Source organism: Mastacembelus armatus, chromosome 3 (genome assembly GCF_900324485.2).
Source record: "Mastacembelus armatus chromosome 3, fMasArm1.2, whole genome shotgun sequence".
Lineage (NCBI taxonomy): Eukaryota > Metazoa > Chordata > Actinopteri > Synbranchiformes > Mastacembelidae > Mastacembelus > Mastacembelus armatus.
This window is the reverse complement of record NC_046635.1, coordinates 507,871-522,575: the sequence shown is the minus strand read 5'-3', so window position 1 is coordinate 522,575 and position 14,705 is coordinate 507,871. Positions and strand designations below refer to the sequence as shown.

The window sequence follows — 14,705 nt, the reverse complement described above, 5'->3', positions numbered from 1 at the left end:
ACTATAACTAAAACCTTAAACCTGGGCTGACAGTCCGCCCTCCTGTCTGCAGCCAGGTGGTGCTCCTGTCAGGCTGTCAGCCAATCAGGAGCGTCCTTGTGCAGGTGTATCCAATCAGATTCGACGGAGCGCTATTTGAAAGCTGCCGTCTCTCCGGTGTTTACATGCAGGACTCGGTGTTCACGCTGTTCGTCTGTCGCTTGTGCTGCTCGGTGCCGGAACAAATCGCCGTGTCGTGTCTTCAGTCCCACTTTGACGTCGCTGCCGTGGACGTTGACCATGTCGTCTGTGGAAGTTCGGTCTGTGGTGAGAAACTGGGCCCCTGTTTTGTTGTGAAGGGGCCACTGCTGTCTCCGCCGCTAGTTAGCAGCGTCGGAACAGGGTCGGAACAGGGTCGGAACAGGGTCAGAACAGGGTCAGAACAGTCAGCTAGCAGCGCTAGAGCAGTATTAGCAACGTTAGGTGTGTTGACAGTTTTAACTGCGTTAGCTTGGCGTTAGCAGCGTCAACTCTAGTTCACGGGCCGTTTGCCGCCTGCTCGGCTCCGCTAGTTTGCTAACGGGCTCACGGTCACAGACCACCGAGCGATGTTTGAGCTCTGGTTCTTCTCTTGTAGGCGCTGCCCCCCGCGGAGAACCCGGGGAAAACAGGCAAAGCCCCAGCAGCAGGTCCGAGGAGAGCCGCTCTCGGAGAGATCACCAACGCTCCTGGAGCAGCGGCCAACACAAAGGTACCGGAGGACCCCCCGGTGTGGCTCTCTAGCTGCTCCCCGTGGCCCCATATGACCCTGCACCGGGTTTCTGGGTGGTTGTGTATTATTGAACAGGTGGCTGCAGGCTAATGCTAATTGCTATGAGGCAAGACAAACTAGTTTTGTTTTTTTTTTTGTCGTCTTCGGAAACACAAATTTTGTAGACGAAGCAGTTAATTAGCGAAATAAATTGCAGCCTAATCAACAATGAAAATGAATAACCCAGTGCATTAAATTTCCATGAAAGAGCAAATGTGAGAGAAAACCTGTTTTTACAAGTCTCCAACATGCTCATTGTGAAAGGCTGTTAAATGTGTGAGCACAGTGAATTTGACTGTTTTCATAATTGAAGATTTGTCTAAACTCCCAGAGCAATAAGTGGATCAACAAATTGAGAATCAGCACCCAGTTTTGTCATTTACATTGTCAGTTCAGTAGGTGTACCAAGCTAAAACGGTCAGTCCTGTTCAACAGACCCTCTATGAAGCTGATGGGTCCAGTTCAAGGTGTTCTGGACTCTGTACTCACCCAGTGTCAGCTGGGAACTGCAGCTGTAATCTCATTGGCTGTTTGACTGCTGAGATTTCACTGGACTTGTTTCCTCAGAGGACTGGACCAGCCAAAGCTTCAGCCAAACTAGATGCTGTCCAGAAAGTAAAACCACCTGTGGTCCGGTTGGTGCCTCAAGTGGTCCAGGTCCAAGCACCCGCGGTTCCCGTGCCTTCAGTTTCAAAGAAGTCGACCGACGTGTCCATGAAGGAGGAGGAGCTGTGCCGAGCCTTCTCCGAGACGCTGCTCACTGTGCCTGATGTGGACGAGCAGGACGCAGACCTGCCACAGCTCTGCTCACAATATGTCAAAGATATCTATAACTACCTGCACATCCTGGAGGTGACTGAGTTTTTATTTCTCCTCACACCAAACCCAGTTTCTCTTGTTACATCATCGTGTTTCCACAGGTGCAGCAGGCTGTACGTGCAAACTACATGCAGGACTATGAAATCAACGAACGCATGCGAGCTCTTCTGATCGACTGGCTGGTTCAGGTTCATGCCAGGTTCCAGCTGCTACAGGAGACTCTCTATCTCACAGTTGCCATCCTGGATCGTTTTCTGCAGGTAAGAATCATAATAGTCTCATTAATAGTCTTTTCTTTGTTTTGTGAGCTGTGCAATAACCTTCCCTGCTTTGCTGCAGGTCCAACCAGTCTCTCGCAGAAAACTGCAGCTTGTTGGTGTGACCGCCATGCTGGTGGCCTGTAAATACGAGGAGATGTATGCTCCTGAAGTTGGAGACTTTGCCTACATCACAGACAACGCTTTTACAAAGTCTCAGATTCTGGAGATGGAGCAGCTGGTGCTGAGGAGCCTTAATTTTCAACTGGGGCGTCCTCTTCCCTTACACTTCCTCAGACGGGCTTCGAAGGTGGCTGATGTGAGTTTTTTTGTATTAGTTTGATTATAAAGTGTTAAACTTGTGGAAAAGTTTTGATTTTTAACTACTGCAACAAACCCCAGTCATCTTTAATAGTTCAGTTGTGAAATCCTTTGCCATAATTAACTGAAACTACTGAACTCAAATTTTTCATGCGTTCTTCTTCCTCAAGCTGGAGTTTCCATGCACTGTACACCACTCACTCCCAGTCATGCTTGAAGTTTGTAGGCAACACTTGCTTATTGGTGAATTGAGGATTTATAAGTATTTTGCTTGTAATAGCATCAAGTAAAACTGATGGGTTGTACAGAATTGTCTTTTTGTGAAGTTGACAGTTTGTAAACATCATAGTAACTTGACATATTATCCCTAACTTGCCAGGCTTGTACAGATTGTGTACACGGCTGTGCTGAAATGGTCTTTGGTGTAAATTGTAAGATGTTGCAGGACGTGTCAGTTCTGAGTGCTGGTTGTTTGTCGTAGTGTGACGTAGAGAGACACACTCTGGCCAAGTACCTGATGGAGCTGACCCTTCTCGACTACAACATGGTCCACTATCGACCCTCTGAGGTCGCTGCTGCTTCCCTGTGTCTTTCCCAGCTGCTGCTTGACGGCCTCCCCTGGGTGAGTCTGGAGCTCTTTACTCTCGACTGGTTTATTGGGTATAATTTAGCATCTTCAGCTAAACTGGCGACCTGGTCTCCCGTCTCGCCCTAGTCGCCCACACAGCAACACTACTCTACTTATGACGAGGCCCACCTGAAGCCAATCATGCAACATATTGCCAAAAATGTTGTGGTTGTAAATGAGGGGAAAACAAAGTTCCAGGTGAGTTGGCTGACACAGAACGAAGGTTATGCTTTTTGTTCAGAGGTTGAACTAAGGTTTTGTCTGTCTCTCTACAGGCTGTGAAGAACAAGTACTCGAGCAGCAAACTGATGAAGATCAGCCTCGTTCCTCAGCTGAAGTCGTCGATCATCAAAAACATGGCGGCTCCTCTGCTCAGCACCTCATGAGAACGTTTTTGTCTTTGGATGTTTCACTTGCACTTTATTTTAGACTGACTGCAACATGTAAGGATTTATCTTTTAAATAAATTTTTATCTTTTATCCAGGCTTTTGTAATTTATTCTGTATTTGAAGATCAACCTTTAACTTCTTTGCTAGAAATGTTCCCCCCCTGTTCTTGCATTTGGCAAGTAATGTTACACGCTTTTATTTTTTAATAAATACTCACTAATCTTAATGTCTTCACATATTCCACATTCTTGCACTGGTGTGGAATATGTGGCCCTTTCTTGATTTTATATAAAGCTCAATTAAATGTTCAGATAGCAGCCACAAATTTAGTGTTCACTGACAGCAGTGTTTCATTAGCTAATGGTGCTGACTGTTCAGCTGCATGATGTCTTAGTGAATTTGGGGTCTGGACTTGGTTGCACCTGCTAATTGTAAATCCATCACCAAGTCATCTCAATGTAAGAGTAGAGAAACTCCTTCAACATGGTGAGTCACAACTCAGTAAACACATAACTGCACTATGCTGGAAAACCTAGAGCTGGTGCAACTAGTTATGAGGACATTCAACATTTCACTGACTTTAAAGGAACTGACTTTTTCCCAACAAAACGTTTGTCTTAATTGTTTATTACTAAAATAAGTTTTGTGTGTGAAGCAGGTTTCGTTTGAGGCACTGGGAGACGTCATGTCAGTAGATCAGGGGTGGTGTTGGTGTTTAGCTGAAGCGGACCCTGCGCATGGAGCCCACGGTGCTGTTCTGGCTGCCCCAGTCAGAGAAGTTGTTGTAATCCCGTTTCTCCAAGACATAATGAGGCCCTCTGTAGTTTGGCTCCTGATACACCACCCATCTGTGCAAAGGAGGAGTCGAGTTAAGTGTCTTGTAATAAGCAGAAAACATTGACACACTGATTGTATATACATGAATATGATATTTGTAACACACAGTTGTGGTTCTGTAAGTCAGTGCAACTTTTTTTTTTTTTTGTACAGCAGACTAAAATACAGATGTGATGGATTTAGTCTTGGTTTCATGAGGCTGCGCCTCAAGTGGAACAGAAGTGTAGGTTTTGATCTAAAAAGTCATGGATTGTCTTTGTAGTGTTTTATTTCCTGAACATGCTGCTCCAATAGACTAATAGACCATCTACTCTCTGGGAAAGGTTTCCAGAACATCTGGAGAAAAAGCAGGAATGTACAACTGCAGGTAATGTGGTTTCTGGTTAGAACACTTTAGTTTTGCCTTTTAAACTGGAGACATACAATAAGTTGGTGAATTACCAAGATTTAGAACAGTTACAAAGATAATGCAATGATAAATAAAGCAATATTAAATTTAACCATTATAAAGCCCTAAGGTGCCTTATTAGTGGCACCAATATATAGGATGGCTGTAAAAGTAACCCAGACTGTATTGTTGTAAAAGTAAAGTACAAAAAAAATTAAATTGTTTGTAATTCCATCAACAATCATGTTTGTGAGTATTTTTCAGCCAAATGACTGACAAACATCCAACAACCTAAAAATCCAGAGGATCTACATGTATAGAAGGTTTTCAGCTGCTCCTGTTGCACCATCACATTTGTTTTTACAGTTTGTGTCTAATCTGAGCCCTGTGTGCCTGTTTGATGCAGTGTGGACGTGTCCTGAGGGGTCTATTAGCTGACAGAGGAGTCAGGTGGCACCAAATACTTACGCTCCTCCCAGGACACGGATGGAAGTGGCTCTGTTGAGGCTGTAGCGGCTCATCAGGTTGGGGATGTCGTCCTGGATCTCCATCTTTTTTCCGGAGAAGCCTGCTCGCTCAAACAGCTGAGCTCTGGCAGGGTTGTTGTCCTGAAAGTAGCAAATATACAGAAACACTAACAGTGAGTGTTTATTATAGTTTGGATATGCTGACCCTGTGGAAACCCTCCTTTTAAAATATTTCCTCTGCCGTTTATCCTCGTTGTGCAGTTCATACTGTTTACATCTAAAATAAGTTTTATCTTTTCAAAACTCAGTCTGTTCCCCTTTGGAAATCTTTAAAATGACTTATTTCTTGTCAAAATACACTATTATGCCCTCACCTCTTGTCTTTGCACCTGTGCAACAATATACAGCAGGTACCTATAACACATCCTGATTTTATTGATGGCTGAAGTACAGTATGTACACACGCACATGTAATGACTGTATGTAAAGTGTGTTTTGCTCCGCTTTGTGTTTCACCTGTCGGACAGTGCGGACAGAGGAGACATGGTCCACCTGAGCGCACCACTTGTCACAGCAGTTGTACTCGCCCCGGTCGGACATGTCCCACAGGTACTGACGGCCCCGGAAGTTCTCGTGCTCGTAGCCGACCCATCTTTAAAAACACGCAACAGGTTAAAACAGGCAAATGACCAGTGCTAAACACTGACTTGTTATTAAATTCAATTATTTTAATGTGTCTCCTGCAGACATCCAATTAGGATTCACAGTACCCATTGATTTATTTAAGAGGCACTTAATCACCTGTCTGAGCAGAGTTAGTTATGAACTGATTTCAACAATTATCACTGTCTGCAATATGAATGAAGACCTAGTAATGTTTTGATTAGTGGCAGATTAGAACTGGGCTGAATGTGGCAGAAAAGTGTCATCAAAGTTACATATGATGGTTTCAACAGCATTTCAGTGGCTGTATTTTATTGTGACACCACCATCTACCTTCTGGGAAATGTTGTCACTGAAATGCTGTTGAAGGAGAATATAAAAAATCTCATTACTTTTTGAAATGTGCCCCTTAATTCAAGACCATTTTCCTTCCAGGAGACAATAAAAAGAAACCTTGAATAACTGAATCATGAAAAGTAGTTCAGTTCTATATCTAGGATTAAGAAAACATATCTAATTCTATTCTAATTCTGATAATTGGATTTTATACATTTGGAGTTCTCCATTGTAAATGCTATAAAAACGAAAGTGGCCTTTCAAACTGCTGTGTGTTGTAGTGACTTGGTGTTTACTTTAGGTGGTGGTGTAGACTTACGCTCCACTCTCCACCTGCACAGAGTTGCATCTGTCTGGGAAGTTCTTGTCACTGAGCCGGGCGCAGTCAGAAGTCAGGTCCAACCTTCTGCCAGCGAAGTTCCTCTGCTCGAAAAGGGTCACCTGAGGTCAGAAATACCACGTGAAAAAGTGATTTTACTGGTGAATCAGCCGAACACTTGGATCTTCCTAATTAATGACAATTTTATAGTGTGTGTGTTAATTCTATAAAAATTAACTTTGACCCTTTTCTACAGGTGTTTCTTGTAGCATACAGGATTCAGCCTCTGGGCTTGTAATGTTATTTTTATGGTAATAACCACCATAAACATATAAACAGGCCTGTTGTGTGGGTTGTGGATATTTCTATTTTCTTTGAGTTGGAGAGGAAATTTTAAGAAATGTACTTTTGATGTTTAATACTCTCACAGCAGTCTATGTAAAATCAATCAACAGAACTTTAAAATATCGTTTCACTCCTTATTTAATATTTTTTAATAGTACCTCTATTTGTATGCTACTAATTTGATAATTTACATTTAGCTATGAGACATAATCACTCCCTGAATTATGTTCATTTTAAAGAGACAGGTTCACTAGAGGAGGATCAGCTCTTCAAAATGACTCAAATCACCTGTTCAAAAAACACTTCAACAAAACGTAATTCTACGTAATTATTTGACTCACCCTCCCACTGGACCCGTAGAAGGCGCGTTGGAGCACAGACCCCAGCTTGCTGTAAATATAGAAGCATTTAATGAGTAATTAAAATTAAAAGGACGACACAATAAAATCATTGTCTATTTTGATTATTTGTTAATTAAAACAGACAATGAAACAATCACAATGAGTCTTCAGAAACCAACTGTGCGTTATTATTTTAAAAGTGTCCAAGAGAAATCAAAGAACTTGGCGTCTTTCTTTACTTTGATTAAATTACTTCAGACATTTCCATTTCCAACTATTACGATTTAGGATTGGTCCTGGTTTAGGCGTTTGGTTGTGCTTTAGTCTTTGAAAACCATCACCCTGCATGTAAAATGTGTTTGTCTCCTACAACCATCATCACTCTCCAGGTGATTTTGGGAAACTTGTGTTGGAAGCTTCACCGAGTTGCAGAGCATGACAACCAGCAGGAAGTGGGATGTGGAGTCACAGGTCCGCCAACCTCGACGCCTGTCGGCGGAGGGGGTCTGACTCTGTGAGCTCGGCTGCTGCACGGCACTTTCAACATACCTGGTTTGATGGGCTAATCCTGGGACCTTAGCAAAGATGTTCATGTCAGCTCTGCGAGGCCACAAGAAAGCCCCTTAAATACGGAGAGTCGAGGTGAATCGTCAGGTACTAGAAAGCTCAGAGTGGTTCTGCAACAGTTGTCAGGGCCCTGGGGCCCATTGATATGCTAAACACACAATCGTGCTCATGTTGTCTCCTCTGCCCACAGCACATACGCATCAGCTGCAAAGACCGCAACTGCATGTAGAGCACAAAGAACATACAAAACACACAGCGAGCAATTGAAATCAAAATGTGCATGCAGATACAAAAACACAACAAGCAGAGCGTTCAGTCGGTGTACACACATGAGCTGCTCACTGTGAGGTAGATGTGTGCACACAGAGTGCAGTGCCAACAGTTTGGGCTTTGACCAATTCAGCATTTTTGACAGCAACGCTCTGTAAACAATGCACCTTATGATAATGGTTGTATTCATGCTTTGTGCAGGCCCAGCTCCACACTGTATTCACAGAGGAGGTCATGACCCTGAGGGGTGCTGCTCTGCAGACATATGGCTGTGTCACCCCCATGAACATGAATGTACAGGTTAGACTTTTCTGTTCTGACAGTGGGATCGCTCTACATTTGTGTATCGGCCAGCTGGTTCGACCATCTGCTTGGGATTTAAATTTAACTGATGTGATCTACATTTTGTTTACTATCAGCATCTGAAATGCTTTTACATTAATTCTTCTTCTTCTCCTTCTTCTTCTTCTAATTAGTGAGGTCAATTTAAATATTTGTATAGAACAAACTCCAAGTGGACTCAGGAAGCTTTGTGGTCCAAACCAAGTCAATCACCCTCTACCTTTAGACCTCAGTGTGAGAACTTGAGCATCCATATCCATCCATATCCATCCATATCCATGCATACGTACACAGAAGATAATGCAGCAGTAACAGTTATATATACATGTACATACATATACCTATGTTATGACATACGTGCAATAAAATAAGTACATAACTCTATAGGTTAACTATAATATCTGTACACCTTCATATGAACGTCTATATTTTCATGGCTGATGGTAGGATATATTAGCAGGGCCGTTTGTGTATATGACAGTGCATAGGTGTTCCTGCTGCTGTGTATATGAAGGCAGTGGGTTTGCTCAATAATGTGAGAATAAAGTCTAAAAAGTTGATGCACTTTTTCTAGCATGGTTCATTTTTTCTACTTCATTCATTCATTCTTTTCTTGTCTTTTCCAGTAAACACATCAGCTGCACCATCAGTGACAACGTCTGTTCTGTTTTACAGCTAAACACACTATGAAGTCATGTAGCTGTGCTGTGGGGCCAAGCTGCAGATGGATCAGGCACATTAACATTAACTTTGCTTACAGTGTCAAACTCCGTCCTTTTACCAAAAGATCTGTTTGAACCAGCACATTTGCACTCACACCTCACTGACTTCAAATGGAGCAGCATTCACTGTTTGTGTGTGTTCGTGTGTGTGTGTGTGTGTGTGTGTGTGGGGGGGGGGGGGGTGTTACTGTATGTGGTCCGATGAATGGCAGAAAATGTCCTGGATGTTTCACTCTGTTTTGTTTTTGCAACATTGGCAGACAACCAGCATTAACCAGGTCCAGAAGCTTGGGGACGTTTCTTGCATTTTGGAGCAGTTTCCGGAGGACACAAATGCAGCAGGTCAGACATCTATATGTGGTTCTGAGTGAGGCGGCCGGGGCTGAGACAGAGGTCAGATGTAAACAGAGAAACAGCACAGGCTTTGGCAGGAAGACTCACACACACCTTTACAGCTTTTACTCACTGTCACTTTTACTTCCATCTTGCTCTCGTCCCAGTGAAGATACACAGCAGCTTGAAATGTCTCTCATCTTGACCGTGCTGGACAAACTGGCTTACTTTCTGTCTCTGATAGCGTTCTGTGTTAGCGTGTCTTACAGCTGGCTGAAATGAAACCCAATTCTTCCTGCATGTCAGTGAGCTCTGGCAATAACTGGGTGTTTTTTCAGTGGATATTTAACAAGTGATCCTGAGGTTTAGGGTTTGAGTGGGGATGGTTTTACTAAACTCTGTGGACACCTGACAACTGAGTGTGAGTTTCTGGATCTTGGCGTTTCTGTACCATGTTGTATTTTCTATGACCTGTCCTTGACTTGTCTTGCTCAGAGTAGACCGATGAGAACCTTCTTGTGCACTTTATACTGAGAAACATTCAAACTGGGTAGTCCATTGATTTCAGGTGTAACCTAAGACAGTGAGCTTCTTGCCAAAGATCACGATGCTGCAGCAGCGTATCCTGAGGATGTACCAGGTGGTCGCACTGGTGCTGTGTGTTTCAGCCAGTGAGGACTTTGACTGGACGAAGAACGAGAGAACGTCCTTCTACTACGGCACCTTCCCAACTGGTAGGACGCATGATAAATTATACAATAGTCCAATCCAAGTAAACTCTCCTGTAAAAACAGAAGCTTTATGTAACTTCAGGGCTCATTCTTAACCATGGTAACAGAGGGTGACAAACAATCTCATGATATATTTTCTATCGGCTGATGTCTCGTACACGCTGACTGATTGGTCCTCTGCAGGCTTCTCCTGGGGAGCTGGCAGTTCTGCCTATCAGACCGAAGGTGCTTGGAACACAGATGGCAAAGGAATGAGCATCTGGGATGCATTTTCCCACAAAAAGGGGAAGATATTCCTAAATGCCACAGGAGACTCGTCGTGTGAGGGCTACCACAAATTCAAGGTGACAGGCAGAAAAGAAGGCGATCACGAGCACAAACCTCCACCGATGTTTATTGATGTGACTGTTTATCCTGCAACTACAACAAATATAACAAATGTAATTAGTTTTCTGCTGTTTGTTAAAGGATGACATTACCTTGATGAAGGACATGAAGTTGAATCATTATCGTTTCTCTATCTCCTGGCCAAGGATTTTACCAAGTGGACTAAAAAGTAACCACACAACACACCTGTAACATATTTTAATGTAGTGTGTTGATTAATGAATGACTCAGTTGTCTAAAACTTACAATACAATTTTAATAGATCAGTCATTTAATTAATATTCAGCCAACACATTTTTAATTGTCAGGACATGTCGCGTTTATTGGTTTCTCACTATAACCCAGTAAATTAATTAAGTTTTGATTTATATTTACATTATTAATATTAACTTGATCTTTTCCTGGTAACACTTTCAGGTGAACACATCAATGAGAAAGGAATCAGCTACTATGATGATCTGATTAACAAGCTGCTGGACAACAACATTACACCCATTGTAACTTTGTACCACTGGGATTTACCTCAGGTGAGCGCCACGCCCACTCAGCTGATTGCAAACTGCGGTGTGGACGCTAACACAGTTTCATGCTCTCACTGTTCAGGTGTTACAGGAGAAATACGGTGGCTGGCAGAACGTTAGCATGGTGAACCACTTCAACGACTTTGCCAGATTATGCTTTGAAAGATTTGGGAACAGAGTGAAGTACTGGGTCACTTTCAACAATCCGTGGGTATGTCAGGTCGAGGAGAAATGAGGCTGGTGAACAGATATAATGTTTGGCTTGTATATCTGCAAATGTTATCTTGTGGTTTCAGTCAGTTGCTGTGGAGGGATATGAAACAGGGGAACATGCACCTGGGCTGAAGCTGAGGGGAACAGGAGCTTACAAAGCAGCACACCACATCATCAAGGTAAGACTGGAGAACTCATGTTTGGATTACAAATGAAGTTTCACTGCACATGGTAAACAGGCTGTGTGCCAAGATCTGGTGTGTTTTTATTGTGGTAGTGTGATGTCACTCAGTCATCTGCACTTTTGCTGCTTTGCATTAAAGACTAAAATGGAGAAAAGGATTTTATGGTGTCGTCCTTAACATTTTTTGTGGCTACATATCATTTAATGTCCTCCTGCTCGTGATGTCAAAAAAACTGAGGATGACACTTCCTATCTGTCCTTGCAACAACAGGCCCATGCTAAAGTTTGGCATACATATGACACGCAGTGGCGAAGCAAACAAAAAGGTACAAAGTGTGTGTTCTTAAAATAAAGTCACATAAAAATACTGTTGTTCAGGCCAATGAAATTGTTGTGTGCGTCCAGGCTTGGTTGGGATCTCGCTGACGGCTGACTGGGGTGAACCTGTGGACACCACCAACCAGAGGGACATTGAAGCAGCTGAGAGACACATCCAGTTCTATTTGGGCTGGTTTGCTTCTCCCATCTTCCATGGGGACTATCCCCAAATTATGAAAGATTACATTGGTACGTCATGTTCAAAAACAACAACGGTCATCGATTCGAACATGTTCAGTTTTTCTTTCCTGTACAGCAGGTGCTCAGGTTGGATGGATGAACATAAAAGGTGTCTGTGTTATCAGCCCAGTGTTTTCCAAACCTTAATTCATATCCTGAACCAACCTTAATCATCTTTTTACATATAATATTTATATATTTCATATATTATTTGTGAAACTGAACTTGACATGATGCCATTTTATTTTATTTTAGAGCAAAGAGTAACTGTAATTTCACTTTAAGCAGCTTTAAGAGGTCACAAATGGAAATAGCTTTGTTGTAAGGGGGTCACATCACTCCAGGAACCACAGCATTATGGGTATAAAAAGGCACTTCACATCTTGAAGTTTCCATTTTTATGTGCCGTGTCTGCTGATACTTTACTTTGACTACACAGTGTTTTGAACATTGATGTCTAGGCAGGAAGAGCGGCCAGCAGGGCCTGGGAGCTTCGCGACTGCCCGTCTTCTCGCCTCAGGAGAAGAGTTACATCAAGGGAACCTGTGACTTCCTCGGCCTTGGACATTTTACAACCCGCTACATCACCCCGAAGAATTACCCATCAGGCCTTGGAGACAGCTACTTCACAGATCGTGACCTTGCTGAGCTGGTTGACCCACAGTGGCCGGATCCTGGCTCTGAATGGCTCTATTCTGTTCCCTGGGGCTTCCGGCGCATGTTGAACTTTGTCAAGGTACACAACCAGGAATCTGACTGAAAAGCTGGGTTTTCATTTGTGATGGAGTTGTTAAGAAGTAAACCAGCATTTCCACTCTCTGTGAGATCTTAAAAAAGAGTTTGGATTATGCTGTTGACATTTACAGCCTTATTTGGCTGCTCATCAAGAGATATTTCAAAGGCTTAACTCCCATTTTTGTATTTATGTATAGATTAAACAAAATGTTTATCACTAGTACAATAAGGAAGTGCTGCTAGGTGGCTTCTTTAACTTTAAACAGAGGCAGGTTAGCAGCTCTATTCATTAATTAACACACAGGTGAGACTAACGTTGACCTTCTACTCTAGTTTCTACACCTCACCTTTCCTAAAGGGATGACATGACGTGAGTTTAAAATGAAGTTTATAAAGTAAGAAAATATAACAAACATCCATCTGTCACATTTTAAGGAGGGAATGAAGAAGATATCTGTTACCAAACATAATATATCTTGTATGTGTTAATATAAGTACATAACATAAATAAGCCTCACGTCTAACCTGAATGTGATTGATCGTGTATCTTACAGAGTCAATACGACAACCCCATGATCTACGTGACAGAAAACGGTGTGTCAGAGAAAACGCTCTGCACTGAGCTGTGTGACGACTGGAGAATGCAGTACTTCAAAGACTATATCAATGAAATGCTCAAAGGTGCAACCACAAGTCTGCTGAACACAAACATTAGTCACCAGAAAAAACTTTCATGCTGTGGTTTATGTGTGAGTGACTGAGTGTGCTCCCCATTCCTGAGGAAAATTAAACATTTTACCTTTTGTTCTTTGGTTTTTCTCACTGGTCCCTGTTACAGCGATCAAAGATGGGGTGAATGTCAAGGGCTACACAGCATGGTCTTTTCTGGACAACTTTGAGTGGGATGAAGGATACTCTGAGAGGTTTGGGCTGTTTTACGTGGACTTCAGGAACAAGAACAAACCGCGCTATCCTAAGGCCTCTGTTCAGTACTACAAACGCATCATCAGCTCTAATGGCTTTCCCAATCAGAGAGAGGTAAACTTTAACAACACAGTCTACAGCCTTTAAGCACAGTCCTGAATTTCCCTTTGGGGAAAAGATAAGGCTTATCTGATCGTCTTAACTTATCTTAGCTTATCTTAAGTTAGCTTAGTTTAGCTTAGCTTAGTTCAGAATATGTTGTTTGACTGAAGGAGTGTGTCTGGTCTTTACAGGTGGAGATTTGGAAGAGGAAAGCCATAGAGACTTGTTCTTCTAGCAACCAGCTCCTGGCTGCAGGTTAGTACAATGGAGCATTAATGTATAGGCTGTGAGAAGCTAGGTGGGGCCAAACAAAGGACAATTCTGTCTCAAGCTTGTAATTCAGCTATCTAACAGGATTTTTCTTTGTTTTGCCCCTCCAGCTACAAGAAAATCCCAGAGAGATCAGGAACATGCAGGGATGCAAAAGACATGGCCAGTGCATGATGAAGTTTAGGTACAAGAGTTGATACGTTTCTGTGTGAGATTAACATGATCCTCCCAACTGGGTTTTAACCTTTACTCAAATAGTGTAATGTAAATGATAACACATAACCCACAAAGTTCACGAGGAGGCCAAAACCAACAGCGTGTTAGTCCATCGGTTATGAAGAGAAAAATGATGAACCAAATGATGCTGAGTACCTTGGGGCCCCTGGCTGGCTTTGCCCAGTTGGTGATCCAGCCTTGGATCCACAAGAGGCCTCTCTGGTGATTATGGCTGACCCAGTAAATGTAAACTCATGTTTCCATTTCTGCGTTTCAGATCCGTTGATAGGCCACATGGAAATGGTTACAGAGATTGTGGTTCCCACTGTGTGCACACTCTGCATCCTCCTTAGCGCAGTCTTCCTCATGTTCCTGCTACGTGGACGACTCTAAGAAACACAAAACGTCACATCCTCAGTTTTTATGAGGACTCAATGACCTTGATGCTGAAAATATGAATCTGAGAGTGACTCCACTGCTGTTAAATTCCTGTTGAGAGCATTTTGTTAATTAAGCTGTCCTGCTGTTCTGTTTTAGACAGGTTGCTATAATGAAGTCAAAAATAACCAGAACCTGTCATGACTGTAGAAGAACAAAATAAAGCTTGATATATAATTATTTTGATTACCTTCATTTTATAACAAAATGGTCTTTTGTAGTTTTTTTGATGTAGCTCAAGGTAACTGCAGAGAGGTGCTGGTTTATTGTCAAGTTTGTGAAATTAAGAAC

The 14,705-nt window shown here is 42.6% G+C and overlaps 3 protein-coding genes across 3 annotated transcripts; 2 read left to right on the top strand and 1 right to left on the bottom strand.

Annotated features, from left to right (window-relative positions):
• Positions 1 to 89: 89 nt before the first annotated feature.
• LOC113137975 (G2/mitotic-specific cyclin-B2-like) lies at positions 90 to 3,295 on the top strand. The gene is made up of 8 exons (XM_026320033.1): positions 90 to 306; positions 617 to 730; positions 1,358 to 1,642; positions 1,711 to 1,869; positions 1,949 to 2,185; positions 2,669 to 2,809; positions 2,903 to 3,013; positions 3,091 to 3,295. Exons 1-8 carry the CDS (start codon positions 280 to 282, stop codon positions 3,199 to 3,201), a joined length of 1,185 nt encoding a protein of 394 aa, XP_026175818.1. The 5' UTR covers positions 90 to 279; the 3' UTR covers positions 3,202 to 3,295.
• A 625-nt stretch (positions 3,296 to 3,920) lies between these two features.
• On the bottom strand, positions 3,921 to 7,494 carry crybgx (crystallin beta gamma X). The gene is made up of 6 exons (XM_026320176.1): positions 7,451 to 7,494; positions 6,902 to 6,950; positions 6,216 to 6,337; positions 5,414 to 5,549; positions 4,899 to 5,038; positions 3,921 to 4,053 (listed from the first exon to the last, which is right to left on the bottom strand). Exons 1-6 carry the CDS (start codon positions 7,492 to 7,494, stop codon positions 3,921 to 3,923), a joined length of 624 nt encoding a protein of 207 aa, XP_026175961.1.
• lctla (lactase-like a) lies at positions 6,234 to 14,467 on the top strand. Its single transcript, XM_026320177.1, has 17 exons — positions 6,234 to 6,342; positions 7,291 to 7,543; positions 9,063 to 9,144; positions 9,704 to 9,869; positions 10,050 to 10,210; positions 10,335 to 10,422; positions 10,671 to 10,780; positions 10,857 to 10,985; positions 11,071 to 11,166; positions 11,443 to 11,497; positions 11,577 to 11,738; positions 12,191 to 12,465; positions 13,019 to 13,145; positions 13,303 to 13,502; positions 13,682 to 13,745; positions 13,871 to 13,944; positions 14,254 to 14,467. The coding sequence occupies exons 4-16, from the start codon at positions 9,743 to 9,745 to the stop codon at positions 13,942 to 13,944; spliced, it is 1,668 nt and encodes a 555-aa protein (XP_026175962.1). The 5' UTR covers positions 6,234 to 6,342; positions 7,291 to 7,543; positions 9,063 to 9,144; positions 9,704 to 9,742; the 3' UTR covers positions 14,254 to 14,467.
• Positions 14,468 to 14,705: the final 238 nt, after the last annotated feature.